Source organism: Typopeltis vanoorti, chromosome 8 (assembly GCF_054136105.1).
Source record: "Typopeltis vanoorti isolate ZY-2024b chromosome 8, IOZ_Tvanoo_1.0, whole genome shotgun sequence".
Taxonomy (NCBI): domain Eukaryota; kingdom Metazoa; phylum Arthropoda; class Arachnida; order Uropygi; family Thelyphonidae; genus Typopeltis; species Typopeltis vanoorti.
In genome coordinates, this window is record NC_143556.1 from 51017363 (window position 1) to 51045267 (window position 27905).

Sequence of the window (27905 nt, forward strand, 5' to 3'; positions counted from 1 at the left end):
AATTTTCCCATAACATTTCTCTCTGTCTGGTATTCATTTCCTATTAATAAGGAACTTTTCCCATTTCTTTGTCAACTGCCTTGTTTTAAGGATTCAAAATTTTCTGCCATTTCTTCCTTAGGATAAATCTGTAGGACTATAGGCACAAACAAATAAGTTTAATTCCCTATTTTGATGTTTGCCCACATCACTCTACTTCTTTGAATTTAGTGTTGAACATAACTCTCCTTCCTCTCCTTAGCCATTTATTGCCTGAATGTAACATCTTGTATTTGGTATTTAGAAGAATCTCATCTGTTTTTTTCTTCTTTGTTTAGGTAGTGCAAATCATGATAATGTGGTCCTCTAATTTTTCTGCCAGTTCCTTTTCCACTGATGCTATTCATTTAGATAGTACCTACTAAATTCTGCTGATGTTGAGTTGGAGTTCATCCTAGTAGTTGACTCTTCACTGATGGCATTGGTAGTTCCTTGGTGGTGGGGGGATCTTGTTTAACTGGGTAATTCCCTAGATGGCACAAAGTTTGATTATGTTACAAATATAATTTTAATTTGGTTTAAGGCTTCTGTCCTGGGAACTCCTGTGATGAAATTCCTGGGAAATTTTCAAATCTTTCTTATATCAAATCTTAGAAAAAGCAGTTTGAAACCCGGGGACATTTAATAAATTTCAATGTACAAATTTGAAACAGAAAGGCATCGAGGTTATTATACCAGTCTTATTGACACGTTTAATAACGGTGCAAATTAAACCTTTAATAAATAATATAGTTGTGGAAACAGTAGCATCGAAAGTGAATTGAGCTGATGTTTATGAACCTCTGAATTTTGAACTCTTAGATATGAGTGATGTGCTGCACACATGTCGCATGCATACAAGTGCATAGCAATGTATAGACAGTAGTGTAACATATGTGGTGGCAGAAAAAAAATACCATAAAAGTGAATCCACTTTAAGGACAGGCAAATACCTAATCCTTTTTTCTGTTTGTTTTATAATTTTGTCGGTTAGTTTTTGAGGGAGCTTCTTTAAAATAATTTTAATTATAGTGATACTATCATTTGTTGTACTTTTCATGGCCTGCTTTTTTTCTTTCTTTTTTTTTTAATTTAAACAGTTGAACAGAGGACTGGACATGCTGAAGAGGAGACTGATCTCTTCATATTAAATGCATCAGATTCAGTTTTATGTGCTACCTGGAAGCCAGCCTGCAAAACTTTTTTTACTGCTATATTCACAAATGAAAGAGATTCTTGATCTCCAAGTATATCTAGCATATCCTTTTTTCCATATGGCATGGAGAGAAGGGAGGGAGGGGAGAAGAAACAGAAGCCATAACCCACCTTGCTCTGGAGACCAAACATGATATTTGGCTACTTCATGCCTTTAATAAGCAGAGGGGGTAGTGTTCCAGGCAATGAAGCTCATCTGAATACCTAGTGGGTCTAGGTGACGTTTCCTCCAGGTAAGAAGATATTTTCTACTAGGAAGACTTGCTCGATTTGCCATTTTGTAGAAAATAGGCAACACCATAAGAAAATAGAGTTGACAATGACAGGCTACGTGTTGCATTCCACCTACCCATTAGTGCCTAAAGTGGCCCAATATGAATTAAGTTTTTTTTGTTTTTTTTACAACAGCATTATTAGTATTGTGTTATTTCAATATTTCTGTTTAAATTGGTCAGATATACTTTAAAATTATAACTGCTTAAAATTCATGAGTGATCTCTATTAAATTTGTAATAAAAATATATCCTTTAATACTTGTATTCCTGAAGGGTGTACATGGAACTCATTTAGCCTTAATAAATAAACTTTTTGAAGATTGATGGTTAGGTCTAAATCCTAACAGATGTTAAGGCTAAAATAGTGTGAATTCAATGGTAATTTCTTTTTTCTTCAAGCTGCAAGGTTAACAAATAATGTTTACAGGAAGGAAAACCGTGCTTGCCTGTTTCAAACTTCCAATCATCCAAATTCGAAACTGGCCAAAAAAAAAAAAAAGGCTAGTAAAAGTTCTTCAAACAGCAACTAGAATGAAACCTATAACAGTCTTTCTTCAGACAGTTTCAGTTTAGCATTATGAAAGACAAGGCACTTTTGAATGGCTACACAGGCACCCTGTATTAAATTTACATGGTTAAATTTTGAGATATTAAAAGAAAATCCATGTCATTACATTTAACAAACTCAAACTTAAAGTTTTTTTTTTTTTAGTTAAGAATGCATAGAGTTTAATGGGAAACTTTGAACTATGCATATTGCACTTGCTTCTTCAAGGAAAAGAAGGAGTAGCCATAGTATTCAACACAAAATACGAGGCTCATCTTCTTGAATGGGAGGCAGTGTCAAGTAGAGTGATTTAGGCAAATATCAGAATGGGGAACTGGACAATGAGACTTATTTGTGCCTATGGTCCCACAGAAGGTAGACGTGGAGGAATTTTTTGAGGCTTTAGAGAAAGCTATTGACACAATGAAAAAGGAAAAGTTGGTCCATGTTGGGGATCTAAATAACAGAGTAGGAAGTGATTGTCAGACATACAAAAAGGTTTTGGGAAAATTTGGAGAAAAGAGCAAAGTTAATAATAATGGCAAATACCTGTTGGATTTCTGATCAGGACATGCACTGGTTATTACTAACACCATGTTCCAACATAAAAATGTGCACAAATTCACATGGAGAGAAGAGGCAAGGAATAAGAAAAGTCTCATTGACTATGTTATTGTTGATAGTGATGTTTTCTCCCTGGTTCAGGACACCAGAGTGTACAGAGGATTTGAAATTGGAAGTGATCACTATTTAGTCTTGAGGCAGGATAAAATTGAATTTTATTGAAAAGAATGACATGTAAGAAAGTTTTAAAGCGAATAAAAGCAGCTCTCAGATGTGAACTGTAGACTAAAATACACAAAGATTATTGAAGGATAAATGAAAGAGTTTGAGAACAGGAACCAAACCTTGGAGATTCAGTGGCAAGCCTTGAAGAAAATCCTGATTGATTCAGCTAGAGAGGCATGTGATGAAGTTGTCTGCAAGGATAGAAAATCAGAACTCCATTGTGGACACAGGAAGTTAAAGAGGCAATGAAGGAAAAGAAGAAAGCATATCAAGTTCCTGGCAAATAAGTCAGCTTATGCTCTTAGAGAATACAGAGACAAATGTAAGAAAGCTAAACTGTGTAAAACTAGCTAAACAAAAGTCATGGGAGAACTTTGGCAAGAACATAGAAAATAAATATCAAGGTGGCGGCAAAATATTCTGGAGTTGTTGAAGAAGATTAGGAATGGAGGAAAGATTGCTGTAAAAGGAGTTAGAGATAATAAAGGTGAAATAAAAACAGGAGAAAAAGATATCCTTGAAGTATGGAGTAATTACTTTGAAAAGTTGCTAAATGAAACAAGCAGTGATGAGAGCACAGTGATAAAAAAACACTGAGCAGGCATGTAGTCAGGAATACATATCCATACTTGAAGTAGAAAAAGCCATCAAAGTCTTGAAATGCGTTAAGGCAGCTGGAGTAGATGATATTCGACCAGAAATGCTGAAATATGGTAGTATAAAAGTCTTACAGTGGCAGCACTGCATAGTGCAGAATGCCTGAACAGAGGGACGAATTCCAGATGATTGGAGTAGAGCTCTCATAGTACCCATATATAAAAAGGGAAATAAAACTGAATGCGAGAATTACAGAGGTATATCCCTACTGAGTGTTCCTGGTAAGATATATGCAAGTATACTTGAGAAACAGTTGAGAAGAATTGGGGAAGAAAAGCTTGGTGAAGAACAAGCTGGATTCAGGTCAAATAGAGGCTGTCAGGATCAGCTCTTCACGTTACGACAAATAGTGGAGAAATCATGGGAATATAACAAAGATCTATATTTAAGTTTTGTCGATTTGGAAAAGGCATATGACAGGTGCCAAGAGAGAAGCTATTCAATATGCTACAGTTACATGGTGTCAATGGGGCATTATATCAAGCAATACTTAGTCCTTATTTGAGTTGTAAGTCAGCAGTTAGAATTGAAGGAAGTACAGGAAGATGGTTTATTGTTAAAACTAGTGTGAGACAAGGATGTACATTATCCCCTCTGTTATTCATAATCTATATGGATCACATTATGAAGGAAAGTGGTATTAAACATGATATCAGAATTGGAGATGTTAATGTCAGCTCTTTGCTTTATGCAAACGATATTATACTTCTAAATAAATCCACTACAAGTTTGCAAGATTCCCTGACTAAATTGAATAACTTGTAATAGATATGGTATGAAGGTCAGCAATAAAAAGACAAAGACAATGAAAATAGGTAGAATCGTTGAAAATGTTAACTGTGTTGTGAATGGGGAACCTGTGGAACAAGTAAAGCATTTCAGCTACTTAGGCACGATTTTTAGTGAAGATTAAATATTAAAATAGACAACGGAATCAACAAAGCTGGTATGGTAGGAAGTCAATTGAATAAATTCATATGGAATAAGAGAGAAATTAGTCGGAACACTAAATTCGCTGTATACAAGACAGTGTTCAAACCAGTTTTAACTTATGGATCTGAGAGCCTGGGTCAGAAGTGAAACACTTGACCAAAGACTAGAGACCGCAGATATGAGAGTCCTGAGAAAGTCCTTAGATGATAGATATATAAGATCTGGTAATGTTGGAGTCTTGACAAGTAACAGAATGATTTGGACGAAAATTGTAATAGGAAGCTAGTAATGATGTAAATTTTTCATGTAGTACTATCATATCCTGTACACCCCCTTGAGGGTACATGGCAGGAATTTGATGATGATAAAACTTAAAGTTCTTTTTTTTTAGTTAAGAATGCATAGAGTTTAATGGGGAACTATGCATATTGCACTTGCTGTGTTTTAATATCAAGGATAATCAACTAATACAGATTTTAAAAAAAAGAGAGGGGGGGGGAATGCAGACTAACTTGTGGGAATTTAAGAAATAGTATGTTATAGTGGCATGTTTGGTATAGTAATTTTTCCTGAACTCACTATAGTTATCTACAGTGAAAGTAAGAAAAAAGTTGCAGCACTGTTCTATGAAAGGCTAGGCAGATAATTACTTAAATTTAATATCACAGTAAGTAATTTAGAATCCTGTTCCATGGAATTTTTTCAAGCAACCTCTAATTAGTAATGGGTTTCAAGCACTGGTTAACAAAAATTATCTATTACAAAAAGACTTTTCCAAACAACCATGCTACAGTGGGATCAGTATCCACTCAACCAACCTAGCAAATGTAATGTGGCAGTCAATTAAAAAACTTAAGTGTTAATGGGTCTTATAAGCAAACATAGGACAGCAAATTCAGGATGAAATTCATCATGTGAAACTGCTACTGAAATACTTAGCAGAGGCTGGAAGTGGTTTGAAAGAGCATTTTGTTTGGTTTTCAGAGAGCTTTTGGATTATCTAAACTTTAGCACCATGGTGCTAATATGCAACAGGGTTATAAGTTTTTCATGGGTTGGGATTACATATACAAAAAAAGGCTGAAAATGGCTGTGAAATCCAGGTGTAGGATGTCTCTGGAAGTTGTAGGATTTGAAATGCCATCATGCAAACAAAGTGTTAATGCAAATGCTGCAACCCCCTGAATTTATTATCACTACTGATCTTGATACAGATACTCCCCACTTTATTAGGTACAAAATGTTGACATTTATCAATGCAGGCTCCACTAATTGAAGAAGTTCCCTTGAAAGACTCCTGTTATTTGAAAATCAGAGGCACATTAAACCCTGCAAAAACTTGCATTCAAGCATCATTTACATTCAGAATGCTATTGATATAAATGAGTAGCAACCTTACAAGGAAACCAGTTGATAAAATCAGTAACTGTATTGAACTATCATATCATTTAATAACTTCCCTTGATGATATACACCAAACATAATGATAAATGAAAATGCATTTTCATAGTTTAGTCAGCACTACTATAACTGCACAATACTATATTGCATACATTTAAATGCATGTATAAATATCTCAAAATTCAGTATGCTATATTTGAGAGCAGTGGTTCCAATGATTAGCTGTACAATGGTAGTTAAGGTTTAAAACAGTTAACACAATGATAAAGAGGATTAGCATACTGTATGTTGTACACCTTTCTGAATTTATTTATTTCCATCAGAACTATAAAGATGAATATGATTTTAGAGACAATCACAAAATTACTTGAAATGAATTTAAACCAATCAAGTAAATGTAGGATTTCTTTGGAAGTTGTAGGATCTGAAATGCCATCATGCAAACCAAGTGATAATTCAAATGCTGCACTCTCCTGAATTTAATATCACTACTGATCTTGGTACAGATACTCTCCACTTTGTTAGATATAAAATGTTGTAGATAATCCTGAAGACATTAAAAAGAGAACATACCAGAAGACTGGCATTATTTGGAATCATGGAGGAAGCAAATTCAAGGCTTCCTCCATGAAGCCAGTATATTATTTCTGTAAATTGTGTGTTCTCCAACTAGTTTGTGTTGCAAAAGGGAAACCCTGTCACTTACAATATGAGACTAACTCACTTTCATGAAATGTCCTTTAGTAAAGTTCTCACATACTAGATGTGAGAACTTTACCAAATGAGGGCAAGTGCCATCCTTGTGAACTGTATTACAGACCTAATTGCACTAACAACTAGTGGCCTACAACTTGCAATAATGAGAATAAGAACACTTAGTAAACTTTCTCATATTAAACAGATACACAGAGACGGTATCTCATCATTCCATTCCTATTTAGAAAGTAGCATATAGGAATGCCATCCTGAAGGAAGAAAACAATAGTAGAATATCGATTATCCATGACGAGATGGTTTGGCATATCATACAACTTTAAGCAATCATAATGTCATATACAAGAGCTATCTCTCCCCCCTGCCCAAACAACAAATCTGAAAGACTTTTCAAAGATAAAGTTGAGTTAACACATACACACACAAGTAAAAATTATTGGCATGATTTTAAATTTAAAGACTGTAACTTAAAATAACTTATACCTTTTGTACCAGAGGTTGTAACTTTCCTTCTTCTGCTAACATTTTTAATAATTCCATAATAAGAGGTAAATAGTTATGTTTCCTCCTAATGTTTTCGACCTAAAAAAAAAAAAAAAGCAATTGTAGCAAACTTAAGTGATATTACCAATCAGTACTGCTATATGAGAACTCAAACGATTTCAGACTGTCTAAGAGTGATAATAGCAAGGTCATCATGGAAGAAAATGCCTTAACTATAGCAGCGGTTCCTACCCCCCCTTTTTTGTACCCCTTTTAAACCCATTTCTATAAATTGTACTCCTTGTTTTTAAAACAGCTGTTTTTAAATACTGACACTTTTGTTCAGTGCCTATTCAGTGCATTTTGTATACTTTATTTGTTTTTTCGCCATTACTGATTATTTTTCATGTACCCCTGAACGGCCCAGCATTTACCCCCCGAGGGCACGCATACCACCGGTTGGGAACCGATGAACTATAGGATAAACGTATGAAGTCAGTAAATTATGTACGTCAATTATGTGTTATTTCTCAAGCCATCCAACTCTTATGTGAGGTACTTTGCAAATATAGTCAACTTGCACTATAGCAAACATTGATATACCAAACTAATGAAAAGTACCAGGCAGAGCACCATAGCAACAATGTTATGTTAAAGTAACTTCATTACAGCAAATGTTCCGCTACACAAATTATTATTTTGGTCCTTACAAGTTGGTTATATTTAGTCAACTGTACTTCAAACAGGAATGGATAGCCTGAGAAAATTTGCTGAACGGAATTAGTGCCCATGATAGTTCTAATTGGTTCTTTCAATTCTCAAAACTGTTTTTCCTCTCCATATACACATGCACGTTAAGTTCAAATCTCTAGAAAAATTCTGGGCCACTCCTCCAACAATATACTACACAAATAAATGATTTAAGTGGGTGAGTGTGTGTCATATCATTCAATGATACAGTGTATATCCACTTAACCCAACATCCACATTGCTAATTTTTCTTTTGAAACACATTAAAAAATGCAGTCAAATCCACCTTCATGAGTTTTCAAGGCACACAATTTCCCCTTCCTCCATCCAGCTCAAAGGAGTAAAATTTGATAATGCCTTATTAGCCATTAGTGACACACAAACACTTAGGAGTAGAGGAAAGAACTGAACTCACAAGATGTGGGTTCAGTGCATTGCTCTGAACACATTAATCAGAAATTTCTACTGAATGTATTTTATTTAAGCCCATCAAATTTTGAGTGGCTCTTTGTGTATTGATATATTAGTTATTAGAGATTTGTTTTTTTGTTTCCAATTAGTCATAAAGCATATTTTCAGTTTTTCATCTGATCTCATGTGAGCAGCACAACATTCCATAGTCACATGTTGTGCATATATCATTCTAAGCTTAGAGCTACATTACAGTACAACTAGAAGTGCATCTATTTGTACTCATATAAATTAATGATGAAAGGCATTAAGTAAGGGCATGCAAAGAATGAACAAAGTTCCATAACAGCAGTTATCCTAAAAGAGGAAATGTGGCTACTGCTGATGAAGTTCCTGGTTTACAGAAATGAACTGTGAGAAGAGAATAAAACATTCTATGGTCATGTGTCAATGGAACTTTCAAGTATACCTACTTGCGAATGGATTCACAAAAAAAAAGGAAGTAATGGTGAATCTGTTTCAAACAAAAGCAAGACTAGTGCATCTAAAAGTCTATGGGTTTGTATCTAAAACTTCGTATTTTTGAACGAAGACAAAACGAAGAACAAAGAGATGAATATGTGGCTTGAATACTGCACGCTGATTTAATGTTGTGGTTAGCTACTACGAAAAACATTATCATTAGTAAGGACAAATACCACAGGATTGCAAAGCATGCACCTTCATAAAAATGGAAAAGCCAAGGGAAGTAATTTTACTTCACTCAGCTTAACCAATTTCACTGCCTTGAACAGAAATTGCTGAAGTGGTTTGAAGAGAGATACAAAAAAGATATACAGATGTATCAACCGAAATGATTTCAGAAGGAGCATATTTTAAAAAGAAGATCCAATCTTTCACTGTTGCACAATGATCAGCATTCATTATAATAAAATGGAGACTATATGCTATAGCAGGAGTAGCCAACTACACATCCTTTTGGAGCCAAAATAATTCCAGTAAAACTTAGAAGAGCCACAACCTTTGACCAATGCGATGGTACAGGAGTAAGGAACATGCACATGGTGAGGTTGTAACAAGCTTGTAAGAAAGAACTGCTTTGACTAATTACACACATAATTTTAAGGAGCTTACTAAGAAAGGATACAAGGAAGGCCTCTACTAGTAAATAAGTAACTAAAATTATTGTGTTTCGACTTGAAAATAATTTGAAATGTTCAAAGTATACAAGACAGTGCTCAAACCAGTTTTAACTTATGGATCTGAGAGCTGGGTCAGAAGTTAAACACTTGACCAAAGACTAGGGACTGCAGATATAAGAGTCCTGAGAAAGATTAGGGGCACGAACAGATGGCATCAATGGCAATATCATATTAAAAACAAGGATATTATTAAAGAACTTGACATTGTCAGCATCCAGTAATACTTTAGTACAGCTAATCTCAGATGGAATGGTCACTTAAACAGAATGGGTGAGGAAAGATTAGCAAAACAAGTGTTCTCTGCCAGGTTGGCAGGAAAACGATCCAGAGGACGACCAAAATACAGGTGGATTGATACGGTGAAAAGTGCCTTAGATGATAGAAATATAAGACTCCAACATTAACAGATTGATTTGGAGGAAAATTGTGGATAGGAAGTTAGTACTGATGTAAATTTTTCATGTAGTACTATCATATCGTGTACGCCCCTTGAGGGTACACGGCAGGAATTTGATGATGATGATAAAAATACCAAATACTGAAAATGGAAAAAAATAAGCACAACTTTATGCTTCTGACCATTTACTATTTGATATTCACACAAAAACACATTTTGTTAAAGCATCATGACAGTTTAATATGAATTTTTAATCACTATCTATGATCATCAACCTCTAAAGTCATCATCATCATCAAATTCCTGACATGTACCCTCAAGAGGTGTACAGGATATGATAGTACTTCATGAAATTTACCTCATTACTAACTCCCTATCTAGAATTTTCCTCCAAATCAGTCTGTTACTTGTCAAGACTCCAACATCATTACCAGATCTTATATTTCTATCTAAGGCACTTTGTACCGTATCAATCCACCTATATCTTGGTCTTCCTCTGGGTCGTTTTGTTGCCAACCTGGTGGAGAACACTTGTTTTGCTAATCTTTCCTCATCCATTCTGTTCAAGTGATTATACCACCTGAGATTAGCTCTGCTAATGCATTCCTGGATTCTGACAATGTCAAGTTCTTTCCTAATATCCTTGTTTTTAATATGATATTGCCATTGATGCCATCTGTTCATGCCTGCAATCTTTCTCAGGACTCTCGTATCTGCAGCCTCTAGTCTTTGGTCAAGTGTTTTACTTCTGACCCAGCTCTCAGATCCATAAGTTAAAACTGGTTTGAACACTATCTTGTATACAGCTAATTTAGTGTTCTGACTAATTTCTCTCTTATTCCATATGAATTTATTCAACTGACTTCCTACAATACCAGCTTTGTTGATTCTGCTGTCTATTTCCTTATTTAATTTACCATCTTCACTAAAAATCTTGCCTAAGTAGCTGAAATGTTTTACTTGTTCCACAGGTTCCCCATTCAAAACACAGTTGACATTTTCAATGATTCTACCTATTTTCATTGTCTTTGTCTTTTTATTGCTGACCTTCATACCATATCTATTACAACAGTTATTCAATTTAGTCATGGAATCTTGCAAACTTGTAGCGGATTTATTTAGAAGTAAAACATTGTCCACATAAAGCAAAGAGCTGACATTAACATCTCCAATTCTGATATCATGTTTAATACCACTTTCCTTCATAATGTGATCCATATAGATAATGAATAACAGAGGGGGATAATGTACATCCTTGCCTCACAACAGATTTAACATTAAACCATCTTCCTGTACTTCCTTCAATTCTAACTGCTGACTTGCAATTCAAATAAAGATTAAGTATTGCTTGATATAATGCCCCACTGACACCATATAACTATAGTGTATTGAATAGCTTCTCTCTTGGCACCTTGTTGTATGCCTTTTCCAGATCGACAAAACTTAAATACAGATCGTATGATATATGCACGTAAACACAAGAAAGATATTTAATTAACCAAATATTTCGGTCTAGAAATAGCAGACCATCCTCAGTGGTATTACAAGAACAGTTTTAAAAAATACAAGCTAGAATACTAATAATAGATTGTTAAAAATAGAACACGCCACGTAATGTTATATCACTAAGTATGAAACGGAATATTTTGAAGTAGAGATATGATTGGGAAAAAAAAAATTAATGAGTAATCTTGATTAGACTTTCCCAGGACTTGCCTCTTACATAGATCCTGTTATATGTTCGAACGTTTGTTCAAGGAAAGTGTGAAGGCCTTGCTCCATCGTCCCAACCTGAATCGTAATGACTGTATATCTATATCAAAAATCTGGGAAAGTCTAACCAAGATTCTCATTAATTTTTTTTTTTTTTTTTTCCTCAATCATGTCTCTACTTCAAAATATTCTGTTTCATACTTAGTGATATAACATCACTCATCGTGTTCTATTTTTAACGATCTATTGTTAGCATTCTACCTTGTATTTTTTAAAACTGTTCTTGTAATACCACTGAGGATAGTCTGCTATTTCGAGACCGAAATATTTGGTTAATTAAATATCTTTCTTTTGTTTATGTGCATATATCATTCAGTCTTATGTCAGAAGTATCCTTAAAACAGCAAATTAAATACAGATCTTTGTTATGTTCCCATGCTTTCTCAACTAATTGTCGTAAAGTGAAGATCTGAGCCTGACAGCCTCTATTTGGCCTGAATCCAGCTTGTTCTTCACCAAGCTTTTCTTCCCCAATTCTTCTCAAACAGTTTTTCAAGTATATTGGCATAAATCTTGCCCGGAACACTCAGTAGGGAAATACCTCTGTAATTCTCATATTCAGTTTTTATTTCCCTTTTTATATATGGGTACTATTAGAGCTCTACTCCAATCATCAGGAATTTGTTCTTCTGTCAAAGCCTTCTGAACTATGCAGTGCAGCCACTGTAAGACTTTTATACCACCATACTTCAGCATTTCTGGTCGAATATCATCTACTCCTGCTACCTTTCCACATTTCAAGCTTTTGATAGCTTCAAGTATGGATATGTATTCCTGACTGTATGCCTGTTGAGTGTTTTTATCATTGTGCTATCACTGCTTGTTTCATTTAGCAATTTTTCAAACTAATAACTCCATACTTCAAGGATATCTTTTTCTCCTGTTTTCATGTCACCTTTATCACCTCTAACTCCTTTTACAGCAATCTTTCCTCCATTTCTAAGCTTCTTCAACAACCTCCAGAATATCTTACCGCCTTCTTGATATTTATTTTCTATGTTCTTGCCAAAGTCCTCCCATGACTTTTGTTTAGCTAGTTTTACAGAGTATTTAGCTTTCTTACAGTTGTCTCTGTATTCTCTAAGTGCACAAGCTGACTTATTTGTCAGGAACTTTTGATATGCTTTCTTCTTTTCCTTCACTGCCTCTTTAACTTCCTGTGTCCACCATGGAGTTTTGATTTTCTATCCTTCACCACATGCCTCTCTAGCTGAATCAATCAGGGTTTTCTTCAAGGCTTGCCACTGAATCTCCAAGGATTGATTCCTGTTCACAAACTCTTTCATTTTTCCTTCAATAATCTTTGTGTATTTTAGTCTACAGTTCACATCTGAGAGCTGCTTTTATTTGCTTTAAAACTTTCTTACATGTCATTCTTTTCAATATGAAATTCAATTTTATCCTGCTCAAGACTAAATAGTGATCACTTCCAATTTCAAATCCTCTGTACACTCTGGTGTCCTGTGCCAGGGAGAAAACATCACTATCAACAATAACATAGTCAATGAGACTTTTCTTATTCCTTGCCTCTTCTCTCCATGTGAATTTGTGCACATTTTTTTGTTGGAACATGGTGTTAGTAATAACCAGTCCATGTCCTGAGCAGAAATCCAACAGGTATTTGCCATTATTATTAGCTTTGCTCTTTTCTCCAAATTTTCCCAAAATATTTTTGTATGTCTCACAATCACTTCCTACTCTGCTATTTAGATCTCCAACAAGGACCATCTTTTCCTTTTTCATTGTGTCAATAGCTTTCTCTAGAGCCTCAAAAAATTCCTCCACGTCTACCTTCTGTGGGACCACAGGCACAAATAAGTCTCATTGTCCAGTTCCCCATTCTGATATTTGCCCAAATCACTCTACTTGACACTGCCTGCAATTTAAGAAGATGAGACTCGTATTTTGTGTTGAATACTATGGCTACTCCTTCTTTTCCTTGATTGTCATTGCCTGAATATAACATTTTGTATTTATTGCTCAGAAAGATCTCACCAGTTTTTGTCTTTTTTGTTTCAGTCACCCCTATTATGTCAACCTGGCACTTATCTAATTCCTCAGCTAGCTCCATTTCTTTGCCATCAGGCTTCTTATGTTGATAGTACCAATCTTTAACTCTGGTGATGTTGAGTTGGGGTGTGTGTGTGCTTTCAGATTTGTTCCAGTAGCTGACTTTTCGCTGTTCACCCTGGTTCCCTGGCGAAAACAACGGGGACCTTGTTTAACCGGGCAACGCCCCAGCAGGCGTGAAAGTTTGTCATGTTGTACCATCATTTTGTACATTGGTTTAAGCCAATAAGAATACAATTTGGTCGGCTAAATCCCAAATTGTCAGCCCATCCTCGTTCGTTCAGTATCCAGGTAGATACCCAACAGGGTGCACCATGAGAAGGTGAGGATCGGACATTAGGTCAGAAGCCCTGGTCGGATCTCCGCATTCCTTTAAAGGCCATGTGGTAGTCTCCTCTCAGTTATACAGCTTTGACCCTTAAGCACCCCACCTTAAGTCATTCTGTCAAAATGAAAACTTTTTTTTAGGGCATGGCATGTATAAATTAGGATACATCACATAATCACTTATTTCATGGATTTATGCATTTGCTTTGAAAAATTTTTTCTATTTACGAGTGCTCACCCTGGCTATCGTTTTTAGCACAACATGAACAGCATTCAATAATTCATCCTTTTGCAAGTAATTCAAATATCTGTTCCATTTCCACCTACAAATCACATTATTTTTTCACTACTACTTAAAAAAAAAAAAAAAAAACTCATAACATTGATACCCAACACTGTCCTTTTTTGTTCTGTTTCTTCTACTTCATTTATGAGTTAATAATATCTGTTTTTGGTGACTAGATAACTGCTATAACTGTTTTCCTTATTACAGCTCACATAGTTTCATTAAAATGCTCATGCATTTTAAATACCAATTCCTTCACCACATTTTCATGCTAAGAAGGAAATGTTATATTTAAAAAAATTCAAAACTAAGTTCGCTTGTGAACAAATATTGTAACTAGAAATAAAATAAATAAATAAAAATGTACATCAGGAGTTTGTTCAGTTGCTCAAGGTGAAGATTTTAGACTGACTAGAATGCTTCTACTCACAATTTTGGAATGAAATCCACAATCTTTTAGTCATAACATATACATATATGTAACAAATCTTATCATCATCATCATCATCAAATTCCTGCCATGTACCCTCAAGGGGTGTACAGGATATGATAGTACTACATGAAAAAAATTACATCATTATTAATTTCCTATCTATAATTTTCCTCCAAATCAGTCTGTTACTTGTCAACACTCCAATATTATCAGATCTTATATTTCTATCGTCTAAAGCACTTTGTACTGTATCAATCCACCTATATCTTGGTCTTCCTCTGGGTCGTTTTCCTGCCAACCTGGCAGAGAACACTTGTTTTGCTAATCTTTCCTCGCCCATTCTGTTTAAGTGACCATACCACCTGAGATTAGCTCTGCTAACACATTCCTGGATGCTGACAATGTCAAGTTCTTTCCTAATATCCTCGTTTTTAATATGATACTGCCATTGATGCCATCTGTTCACGCCTATAATCTTTCTCAGGACTCTCATATCTGAAGTCTCTAGTCTTTGGTCAAGTGTTTTACTTCTGACCCAGCTCTCAGATCCATAAGTTAAAACTGGTTTGAACACTGTCTTGTATACAGCTAATTTAGTGTTCCGACTAATTTCTCTCTTATTCCATATGAATTTATTCAATTGACTTCCCACCATACCAGCTTTGCTGATTCTGTTGTCTATTTCTATATTTAATTTACCATCTTCAGTAAAAATCGTGCCTAAATAGCTGAAATGTTTTACTTGTTCCACAGGTTCTCCATTCACAACACAGTTGACATTTTCAATGATTCTGCCTATTTTCATTGTCTTTGTCTTTTTATTGCTGACCTTCATACCATATTTATTACAAGAGCTATTCAATTTAGTCAGAGAATCTTGCAGACTTGTAGCGGATTTATTTAGAAGTATAACATCATCCGCATAAAGCAAAGAGCTGACATTAACATCTCCAATTTTGATATCATGTTTAATACCACTTTCCTTCATAATGTGATCCATATAGATAATGAATAACAGAGGGGATAATGTACATCCTTGTCTCACACCAGATTTAACATTAAACCATCTTCCTGTACTTCCTTCAATTCTAACTGCTGACTTACAACTCAAATAAAGACTAAGTATTGCTTGATATAATGTCCCATTGACACCATATAACTGCAGCGTATTGAATAGCTTCTCTCTTGGCACCTTGTCATATGCCTTTTCCAGATCGACAAAACTTAAATACAGATCTTTGTTATATTCCCATGCTTTCTCGACTATTTGTCGTAAAGTGAAGATCTGATCCTGACAGCCTCTATTTGGCCTGAATCCAGCTTGTTCTTCACCAAGCTTTTCTTCCACAATTCTTCTCAACCGTTTCTCAAGTATACTTGCATAGATCTTGCCAGGAACACTCAGTAGGGAAATACCTCTGTAATTCTGACATGCAGTTTTATTTCCCTTTTTATATATGGGTACTATGAGAGCTCTACTCCAATCATCGGGAATTCGTCCCTCTGTCCAGGCTTTCTGAACTATGCAGTGAAGCCACTGTAAGACTCTTATACCACCATACTTCAGCATTTCTGGTCGAATATCATCTACTCCTGCTGCCTTTCCACATTTCAAGCCTTTGATGGCTTTTTCTACTTCAAGTATGGATATGTATTCCTGACTGCATGCCTGGTCAGTCTTTTTTACCACTGTGCTGTCATCACTGCTTGTTTCATTTAGCAGTTTTTCAAAGTAATTACTCCATACTTCAAGGATATCTTTTTCTCCCGTTTTCATGTCACCTTTATCATCTCTAATTCCTTTTATAGCACTCTTTCCTCCATTCTTAAGCTTCTTCAACAACCTCCAGAATATTTTGCCACCTTCTTGATATTTATTTTCTATATTCTTGCCAAAGTCCACCCATGACTTTTGTTTAGCTAGTTTTACACAGTGTTTAGCATTCTTGCATTTGTCTCTATATTCTCTAAGAGCACAAGCTGACTTATTTGACAGGAACTTTTGGTATGCTTTCTTCTTTTCCTTCACTACCTCTTTAACCTCCTGTGTCCACCAGGGAGTTCTGATTTTTTTATCCTTACAAACAACCTCACCACATGCCTCTCTGGCAGAATCAATCAATGTTTTCTTCAGAGTTTGCCACTGAATCTCCAAGGTTTGAATCCTGTTCTCAAACTCTTTCGTTTTTTCTTCAATAATCTTTGTGTATTTTAGTCTACAGCTCACATCTGAGAGCTGCTCAACTTTTATTCGCTTTAAAACTTTCTTACATGTTATTCTTTTCAATATGAAATTCAATTTTATCCTGCTCAAGACTAAATAGTGATCACTTCCAATTTCAAATCCTCTGTACACTCTGGTGTCCTGCACCAGGGAGAAAACATCACTATCAACAATAACATAGTCAATGAGACTTTTCTTATTCCTAGCCTCTTCTCTCCATGTGAATTTGTGCACATTTTTATGTTGGAACATGGTGTTAGTAATAACTAGTCCATGTCCTGAGCAGAAATCCAACAGATATTTGCCATTATTATTAGCTTTGCTCTTTTCTCCAAATTTTCCCAAAATATTTTTGTATGTCTCACAATCATTTCCTACTCTGCTATTTAGATCCCCAACAAGGACCAACTTTTCATTTTTCATTGTGTCAGTTGCTTTTTCTAAAGCCTCAAAAAATTCCTCCACTTCTACCTTAGAAGAACCTTCTGTGGGACCATAGGCACAAATAAGTCTCATTGTCCAGTTCCCCATTCTCATATTTGCCCACATTACTCTACTTGAGACTGACTGCCATTCAAGAAGATTAGCCTCGTATTTTGTGTTGAATACTATGGCTACTCCTTCTTTTCCTTGATTGTCATTGCCTGAATATAACATTTTGTATTTATTGCTCAGAAAGATCTCACCAGTTTTGGTCTTTTTTGTTTCAGTCACCCCTATTATGTCGATCTGGTACTTATCTAATTCCTCAGCTAGCTCCATTTCTTTGCCATTCAGGCTTCTTACGTTGATAGTACCGATCTTTAACTCTGGTGATGTTGAGTTGGGGTTTGTTTTCAGATTTGTTCCAGTAGCTGACTTTTCGCTGTTCGCCCTGGTTCCCTGACGAAAACAACGGGGGCCTTGTTTAACCGGGCGACGCCCCAGCCGGCATGAAATTTTGTCATGTTGTACCATCATTCTATATTTTGGTTTAACCAATAAGAGTACAATTTGGTCGGCTAAATCCCAAATTGCCAGCCCATCCTCGTTCGTTCAGTATCCAAGTAGATACCCAACAGGGTGCACCACGAGAAGGTGAGGATTGGACATTAGGTCAGAAGCCCTGGTCGGTTCTCCGCATTCCTTTAAAGGCTATGTGGAGGTCTCCTCTCAGTTATACAGCTTTGACCCTTAAGCACCCCCAAATCTTAATCCATGCCCAAACATATAACAGTTGCATAAATATGATGATAACTATTATAATTATTATTATTACGTGACAACCCCAAGGACTCATCACAGGAGGGCACACTACTCCACTACAATGTACCATCTTCTTTACTTAATTCTCCAAAACTACTACCATCAACACAGCACCATCTACTGCTCAATATGACCAGTAATGCATATTGTCTGTGTACGTTCCCATGGCTGAATTCTGATATATATCCAGTATTATATGGGTATATATATATATATATATATATATATATATATATAAACATTGGCAAACTTGTCTAACTACGCTACACATGAATTACTATGAGTGAGAACCAAAGACAAATGATTAAAACACACAAAGAGAAAAGATGGTCCCAGGATCCTCAGGACATGAGATGAGTGTACCATGTTTATCAATTGTCTATGTTTTATGAGGGAGAGAGGAGGAAACCTAAGTTTAAAAGGAATAATCCTTCCACCTTTGTATGCATGGATCATGTAATGGCATATATAGTCTCAGAGATCACTGTTGGTTTACTCATTCCAATTATCAGTCTTTGATTCAGTGACTCAGATGAATGAATCAGCAGAAAAATTTATTCAAACTTATTAGGATGTGGTTAAGCCCAATATTGAAAATGTATTATAAAATAATTTATATTTCAATTAATAACTTACTTTGTATCTTTTCATTTTTGCTTCTTCTTCTGCCATTAACATATGAAGTTTGCTGATTTCAGAGTGGAGTTCATCTGCTTCTGCATCATTACCATTCTGTTATAAAATGGAAGGGAAAAAATAAATAAACTCAGTAATTTTGCTGTGTAAAAAAGTTTGGTATTAAATTAATGCAACTGTAATTGTCAATATGTTTATGTAGAAAAAGACCTTTCCCCCACTTCAATCTGAAGAAATGGTTATAAAACATGTTTTTAAGGACAGAAAATGTTAGTAAGCAAATAAAATGTATGCAATTCTATTGAACTACTATGTCAAAACTAACTGCATTCTGCAGTCTAAAATGCACTGATTAAAATGATTGAGTCATTATAAACAAACTATATAGATTATATGTAATGCAATTGCAGTCTGAGAAAAAACAATTGAAATATTTAAGGACAATAATGGCAACATTGTAATGCAATGAAAGAGAAGATCTTTCTTTAACAATTGTGAAACAGAAGCTGTCTATTATTAACATTTTGTAGTTTCTTGAATCTGTGTTCTGTTTGATGACGTCTTTAATAAACCTAACAATACAATCAGAAGTATATAATGCCTATTAATAACATTATAAAATTAGCATTAACTTCAAAATAGTGATATGCTACAGAAATCACAAAATTCCTATCTCAAAATTATGTCTTGGTCTCAGAAATGCTTCTTCCCTTACCATTACTTTAAATGCATGTGCAGATTTATCTAGTTATGCAACATGAAGAAAAGTAGCTGGTGATTTAATGTCTTATTAACAAAAGAAAATTACATATCTCAATAAAAAGTTCATATTTCCTACCCGTTTTGTGTTTGCTTCAACTTGAGTATATACAGTAAATGCTTTATTACAAGAGGTAAAGGTGGAAAAACCCATAAATCTGATAAAACATGGATAAGGCAATTAATTAAACACACAGTACACTGAATATTAGAATAGCATTATATTCCGGATCACATTTTTTTCATCTATTTAGAAAACAGAATACCTTTACTATTAGGTATGCTGTATCAGTATGTGATAATAGAAGACAGGTATTTTTGAATCATTCTTCTTTCAAATATGACTATGCATTGGTATGACATGCACCCAACATTCCAGTTCACCCCAAAGGTTGAAATCAGTATGAAATGGAGCACAGTTGTGCTGAATATTCTGTAAATGTCAATGCATTATCCAGAAGTGCTGTAAACCTGATGTTCATCCTTTCTGGCATTCACAAACAAAAATTCGACAAGAATCTCTATACAGGGGTTTTCAAATGAAGGTGAGTCAGTTCATCATACACAGAGATGGCAGATCTTTCTTCCTAGAAACTAGGGTTTTCATCCAAAAAAATAGTGACGACTTCAGTGTGTTCAGTTTACCAAAGAAATATGAAGAAAAACTTCACTTGTCTAGCAGCACCAATTCCTTTACTATCAGGCTTAAATGTCACTGTGATTTCTTTACTTTCCTTACTATCAACTAATAAAATGTCTTTTGACCCCACCCCCTTTCGAGGACTCTATTAATTCCCTTTTCTGTGCACAAGGTTTGTTCCGGCGAGAAATCTCTCACTAGGCAAATGACATATTCGGTTCGAAACAGATTTGACTAAATACTCCACTTCCCATTTTGTAGCAATTTCACAAATGCCGCCTTGTAATAAATATCAACTAAATGCCTCCCAGGTGGTACATTGAGATCGAGACCCATATTTGCATGCAGAAGACAATATACACAATCCATTTGCTGACCCACTTATTAAAAAAAAAAAAAAAAAAAAAAAAAAAAAAAAAAAAAACGATGGCTGGGAACTTAAAGCAGTCACTAGGAGCTATTAGTAAGAGCCATTGACTGTAATTTTTCATTCATTTTTGTGAATTTCAGATTAATCTATTTTGAGAGTTTTGGAACAGGATATTAGCAGGTAGATTTTATTAAAAGCCATTTACTTTCATACTTATTATGAATATTGCGGGTAATAAACAACAACAATACCTGCATATAGTAAATACTCCTTAAAACTTGATATCTAATATTTAAAATCCATTTTAAAATTGCATTTTCCTCAAATCATTTAAATCTCCAAGAATAAATTGTGAAATTATTACTCATGAAAATGAAGATACAAAAAAATGAAATTATGAAGACTAATACTAGATGTGAACTTGATGACATATAATATGCTTATTGAATAAATGAGCCTCCTTATCTCAATCAGTACAGACGAAGCCCTTTGGTCGGAAATACCTGGGTTCGATTCCCGTCAGTGACATGAGGAACCTTTATCTGGTCTCTTTCGACTAAAGGTGAGTTAGCCGGTCTCATATGGAGGTAGGGTTTTCCCCACCCGGAAACTCGGGTTTTTTGTCCCTCCAGAACAGATAAACCGCCCACTAAACACATACATGGATTATGGTGATGAATACATCCCAAGCCTGGATAAAATGGGAGAGGGGAAGTAATGGTACTTTGTTGTGGTCGGAAACGACTGAAAGGGAAAGCCAGGTATTGAATAAATTATTTAAATATGTAGTCAATAAAGTATAATAAAATAAGACTGCTAAAATAAAGAGTTATTATAAATTACATTGCATAATTACATGATGCTCCAGAAATATATAAACGATTATAGGATCAGTACAATGAATTCCTAACTCACTGGAGGTCTCTTGTAATAATAAATCTAACAGTTACGTTTCACAACGCTTTTTAACTGAAAATTTTTCATCATTTCAAGAGCTACTAAGAACTTATAAATCAAACATATCTTCATAAGATGTAAGTCATACCAGCAGTGCTGCGTATTGCTTAAAAAAAGTTACTTCTGGAATCCTAAATTATATAGATATTTTTCAAATCATTTAAGTATTCCGTTAAAGGAGCCAGTAACCATAGCTTGTTTATCAAAGGCATCTTCTCACTATTTTATTATATTTTCTAGCTCTTTATCTTTCAATCTATTAGAGTCCAGTATCATCATCTGTGAACCATACATGCTTCTTCTCAACTACAGTTACATCTGACATATTATGTTCCAAATATCGATCTGTCGGAATTTTAAAATCCCATAAATTCAAATATACTATTTTTAGCGATTATATCATGGCTTTAATATTATTAAATACAGTAATACTGGACGTTTTTGTTATATATATATATTTTTTTTTTTTTTGAGGGGGAGGAAAGATTTATTTTGTGAATATCGGGAGGGGGTCAAAAATTGAAAAAAATCAAAGTCAAAAAATGAAGAAAATAAACATTATTTAATTACTGAATTAATTATAATATATAAATATCTATAAATTACTTTTCCCAAATCTGAACAATAGGTTTGCAAAAATGTTTTTTTGCAAATCTTTAGAAAGATTTTTTTGCTGTTTCTTTTTGCTTCTCGTAGACAGGCTCATACGTTGGTTATGCATTTCTAAATCACTTAGGGAATTGAAACAACGTAGATCCGAATATAAATTAAATTATACTTTAATAAATATTTCCGATATTTCGGCAATGTTACATTGCCATTTTCAAAAGGAACTTGCAAAAAGGCAGTTGCACACAGGCACTAACAATACAGTAACTGAGAATGAAGATATGAAGCTATCGTTCTCCTAGAAGTCCTGATGGTGCCCTCTAGCGGGCTAAGTAGGCGTTCTTGGCCGTTGGGCTGAAGGTCTACTGATGTATGCCTCCCAAATTTGGGGCAGTCGCATACAACCAAATTTGTTGAGGTTTGAAGAGTTTCTTAGGGCAGAGGCTGATTCCATAAATAATCTTTCGTATTTATATTTGCTCCGGTGTATTACTGTAGCTTTCTTCCACCGTATTCTGTGGCGTGTATCCAGAGCATGGTCTGCAAGACCAGAATGGCTATACTTGTAAAACCGGATGTAGTCCTTGTGTTCAGAAATTCTGATATTCGCTGTCCTGCCGGTTTGGCCAAAGTACGACAGTTTACAACTGCAAGGGACCTGGTATACACCAGGTAGGTCTAGGGGAAGTGGTTGGTCTTTGGTAGAGCGGATAAGGGATGCCAATTTTCTGTAAGGCCTGTAACAGGAGGTGAGGTCATGTTTTTTTAGAATTTTGGTAATTTTTTCTGAGGTGCATCGGATGTAGGGAATGGTGATGGATTTAGAGTAATCTTTTTTGTGGAGGGGGGAGGAGGGGAGCTGTGGTTTGTAGGTTTTAATATTTTTTGGATTTTTTTCGGGGGGGGTAGCCATTGGCTGAGAAAGTGTTGAGGATGTGATTTAGTTCAGTGTTAAGGGCTATGTCGTTAGAACAGATTAGTTTAGCCCTGTTGTATAGTGTTTTTACCACTCCATATTGTTGTGAGGGAGGGTGGTGGGATTGTTGGTGGATGTATCTGCCTGTATGGGTGGGTTTTCTGTAAACTGAGAAAACCAAAGTTCCATCAGGCTGGCAGGTGACTAGTGTGTCTAGGAAAGGGAGGCAGTTGTTTTCCTCTTTTCCCAGGGTGAACTTGATTCTGGCGTGTTGGTTGTTTAAGTGTGTAAGGAAGGAGAGGAGTGTTTCAGAGCCATGTGGCCAAATAGCGAACACATCATCAACGTAGCGAAGCCATATGGTTGGTTTTTGTGTGGCAGAGACTAAGGCTTTTTCCTCAAAGGTCTCCATAAAGAAATTGGCCAAGGGTGGGGAGAGTGGTGAGCCCATGGCTGTCCCCTCTATTTGTTTGTAGAATTTTCCCTGCCAAACGAAATAGCCTGAGTTCATTGTGAACTGAAATAGGGCTGAGATATGGGGAGAAAATTTAGCTTGGATTAGCTCTAAAGTTTCCTTGAGTGGGACATTTGTGAATAAGGAGGAGACGTCGAAGCTGACCATTATGTCAGTATGTTGGAGTGTAAGGTTTTCTATGCTGGCTTTGAAGTGGGCTGAGTTTTTTTATGTGTGATGGTGTGTTGCCAGTATAGTGTGTGAGCTCTTTGGCCAAATGTTTAGCTAATTTGTATGTGGGGGAATCAATGCCATCCACTATGGGACGTAATGGCACATTTTCTTTATGTATTTTTGGGAGTCCGTAAATACGGGGGGGTATAGAGTTAAACGGTTTTAATCTGTTGGTAACTTCTACAGGCCAAGAAGTGACTTTCTTAAGGAGCCTGTGAAGTTTTCTAATTTGTGAGTTGGTGGGGTTGTAATTGACAGGGAGGTAAGTAGCCCGATCTAATAGAAGAGCATTCAGCTTACCTTTGTAGTCCTTTTGGTTAAGTACTACAGTTGCATTTCCCTTGTCCGCTTTGGTGATAACTAATTCTTTATTATTTCTCAATTCCTGTAGGGCTTTAAATTCCTTGTTGGATATATTGGTTTTGGGTGGTTTTTGGGAGCTAAATCACATCCTCAACACTTTCTCAGCCAATGGCTACCCCCTCAAAAAATATTAAAACCTACAAACCACAGCCCCCCTCCTCCCCCCCTCCACAAAAAAGATTACTCTAAATCCATCACCATTCCCTACATCCGAGGCACCTCAGAAAAAATTACCAAAATTCTAAAAAAACATGACCTCACCTCCTGTTACAGGCCTTACAGAAAATTGGCATCCCTTATCCGCTCTACCAAAGACCAACCACTTCCCCTAGACCTACCTGGTGTATACCAGGTCCCTTGCAGTTGTAAACTGTCGTACTTTGGCCAAACAGGCAGGACAGCGAATATCAGAATTTCTGAACACAAGGACTACATCCGGTTTTACAAGTATAGCCATTCTGGTCTTGCAGACCATGCTCTGGATACACGCCACAGAATACGGTGGAAGAAAGCTACAGTAATACACCGGAGCAAATATAAATACAAAAGATTATTTATGGAATCAGCCTCTGCCCTAAGAAACTCTTCAAACCTCAACAAATTTGGTTGTATGCGACTGCCCCAAATTTGGGAGCCATACATCAGCAGACCTTCAGCCCAACGGCCAAGAATGCCTACTTAGCCCGCTAGAGGGCACCATCAGGACTTCTAGGAGAACGATAGCTTCATATCTTCATTCTCAGTTACTGTATTGTTAGTGCCTGTGTGCAACTGCCTTTTTGTAAGTTCTTTTTGAAAATGACAATGTGACATTGCCGAAATATCGGAAATATTTATTAAAGTATAATTTAATTTATATTCGGATCTACGTTGTTTCAATTCCCTAAGTGATTTAGAAATTTCTTTTTGCTTATTTTAAAGGCTATAAAAAAAGTAATTTCAGTATGAATAATGGCATAACTAAAAACTTATACTGAAAATATGGTAGTCTGAACTTTTTTCGTTGTTTTGCATTACAAAGGACGCTATGACTACACGCCCAAAGATTTTTAGGAAATTAACTGGTTAAATATAAAAATTAGATAGCACACTATGTCAGTCTTTGCAATTAAGCGTAGAAACAAATGGTGTGTTTTTCCTGAGCTAACAAAAAAATAAAATAAAAGGTGTTTAATGAATAAACAAGCCACAGTTTCCCCTTTTCTAAAGCCAGAAGGCAGTGTAAATTATAAAATGATTTATACACAAATTATTCACTGCTGTTTCCTCACTATTTCATTATCCTCAGATCCCAAGAACCAAGTGATTAAGGGACGTAATCCTTTGAGCCCTCTAACTGCTACCTTTTGATTTTTTGTGTCAAAGGTCACTTGGGAGATGTAGCTAGTTTCAGTTGTTCCCAATTAGTCATGCTGTGCATCAGGTTCGACGCATTTATGCCATAGGGCTTTTGTGGTTAAGCGTTAATACAACACTACATCGGAACTCTACACTTCTCTACGCGTGGATAGGCTTATGTGTTCATCAGACATGTTGTAATAGGTTTCACAGTATAATAAGAACACAGATGGTTAAGAAAATAACTATTTATTAACTTAAAGCTAATATTTCGCTGGTATTATATCCAGCATCTTCAGAGCACACAACACAAAGTTTGTTACAAATGCAAGACTTTCCCCACTGTTACACCAGATTGTGGTTGTCTTACATTTGTAACAAACTTTGTGTTTGTGTGCTCTGAAGATGCTGGATATAATACCAGCGAAATATTAGCTTTAAGTTAATAAATAGTTATTTTCTTAACCATCTGTGTTCTTATTATACCGTGAAACCTATTACAACATCTACGCTTCTCTTTTTCACCCCTTTACACTCAGGGAAATCCTCCCCCTTCGTCACTGGCATTGGTGAAAGGGTTCTTCATTAACCTCCATTGCCTGCTTGTTGGACGCAAGGCTCAAAATAGGAGAATTAAAAAGTGCACTGATAATAATAGGGTTAGAGTGTATCTTGTTTGACCAATAATACAAGACAATTTGTTTCCGTCTGGGAAAGATAATTCCCAGTCAGAATGTATCTGTGGTCTCAAGGCATGTGTCAGATCACCCACTCTTTATAAAGGGGGTGAGTTCATGCACAAGTAAATCTCCTCGGTTCCATGTTCCCTCAAAGATTTTTTTTCCTTTGTTCATCTCTTTACAAAGTCCAATGTGCAAATGAATTTCATATCGCTTGAGTCTGTAATGAACTAAGTCTGTAAGGATTTAGTAAAAGACTAATGTATGAACAAATCCAGTAGTCTTCTAGTGACAATTGAAATTGGAGTATCAATGAATCCTTATATGTTTGTATAGAACGAAATTAAAATTAGAAAACTAATTTTCTCTGGCTACATTATATACATAGTCAATGAATATGAAACAAGATTGTTGGATCTTATACTAACTATTGATTAGCTAATCGATCTAGCGTTGCTTCCAACAAAATTCAGATGAGTAACTAACTCTTATTTAGAAGTATTGGTCAAGTGTTAATAAACTATTTAATAACCAACTAGTTTTGCCGGCTATTGCTGTTGGCATCTTCAGGGTACAAATAAGGTAGGCAAAGTAAATTACAAGCTAGATGTTAACTGACAATTCTAATTCAATAACAAAATAGTACTGAATGTGAAACAATACATGTGTCGCGGATACATGATTTACTTGTTGAGAAACATTTTGTAGTTGGCGCTGAAGTTCATTTCATGTGTGTTTAGTGATCTGATTAAGGTTTAATCCTACCATATATCAGGTAGGATTAAACTTTGATTCCTGTTGAGGTTTTTGTGGATGCCGACAGCAACAGCCGGCGAAACTAGTTGGTTATTAAATAGTTTATTAACACTTGACCAATACTTCTAAGTTAGTTATTCATTAATCTCTGTGGTCAGGAATTATAACAATTTCAAATTCAGATTAATTTTGAGCCTCATCCACCTTTAATAAAATATTAGAGCACTTTCTAGACCATTTTGAATAGGTATTATAGAGAGCAAATTATTAGCCGATTCTGCATTAGTTTAGTCTCAGAAACTAATACGGAAGAAACATTATCTCAAGAGACCGCAGTTTTTTTTTTGGAAAGGGTGAAGGCTAGGTGGTTGGAATTACATAGGAAAACAATAAGGCCCTGGAGTTATATATTGTGTTTGCTAATTGCCTTCTCCGAGCAGATGTTATAAGAAAAATTGCACCCCCCCCCCACAAATAGATGTGAAAACCCCTTTCATCTTCAGTTAATAAAACGTTATAAATGTTACCCAGTTGGCTGCTACTGGTTAATGACTATGCCATGGAGTGTTTATATTCCTATAAGCCAATCAAAAAGACAGGAATATTGCAATACATGAGCTTCCATAGCTCAGTTGGTATAGATGAAGCCCTTTGGTCAGAAAGACCTGGGTTCAATTCCTGTCCATGACATGAGGAACCTTTACTGGTCTCTTTCGACTAAAGGTGAGTTAGTGAAAAAACCGAGTCAGCTAACTCAGTTTTTTCGTCCTTCAGAACTGGCAAACTGGCCCACGAACATACACGGATTTACAGTAAATACATACTCAATCCCTCATTACGAGGGCTCAACCAGTCCTACGGGATGAATGAGGAACGGGGTAACCCCATATGAATAAATAAATAAATTGCAATACATTAGGAATAGCCAACTAGCGAGCCGCAGTCCTAATTGTTTCATGATGCCGTTTACGCCAATGTGCAGAAAGATCAATGTATTTTGCACAACTGTGTTTTTTTCCTTCAAGATATTTCTTTATTATTCA

The 27905-nt window shown here is 35.6% G+C and overlaps 1 protein-coding gene across 1 annotated transcript in view; it reads right to left on the reverse strand.

The window, feature by feature from the left end:
• Uch-L5 (ubiquitin carboxy-terminal hydrolase L5) overlaps positions 1-27905 on the reverse strand; it is a 176831-nt gene that overhangs the window by 23368 nt on the left and 125558 nt on the right. Inside the window, exons 9-10 of the mRNA XM_090397231.1 lie at positions 18787-18882; positions 7033-7131 (exon numbers count right to left, since the gene is read on the reverse strand). Of these exons, the coding sequence (XP_090253357.1) occupies positions 7033-7131; positions 18787-18882 (195 nt within the window). The remainder of the gene's footprint in view (positions 1-7032; positions 7132-18786; positions 18883-27905) is intronic.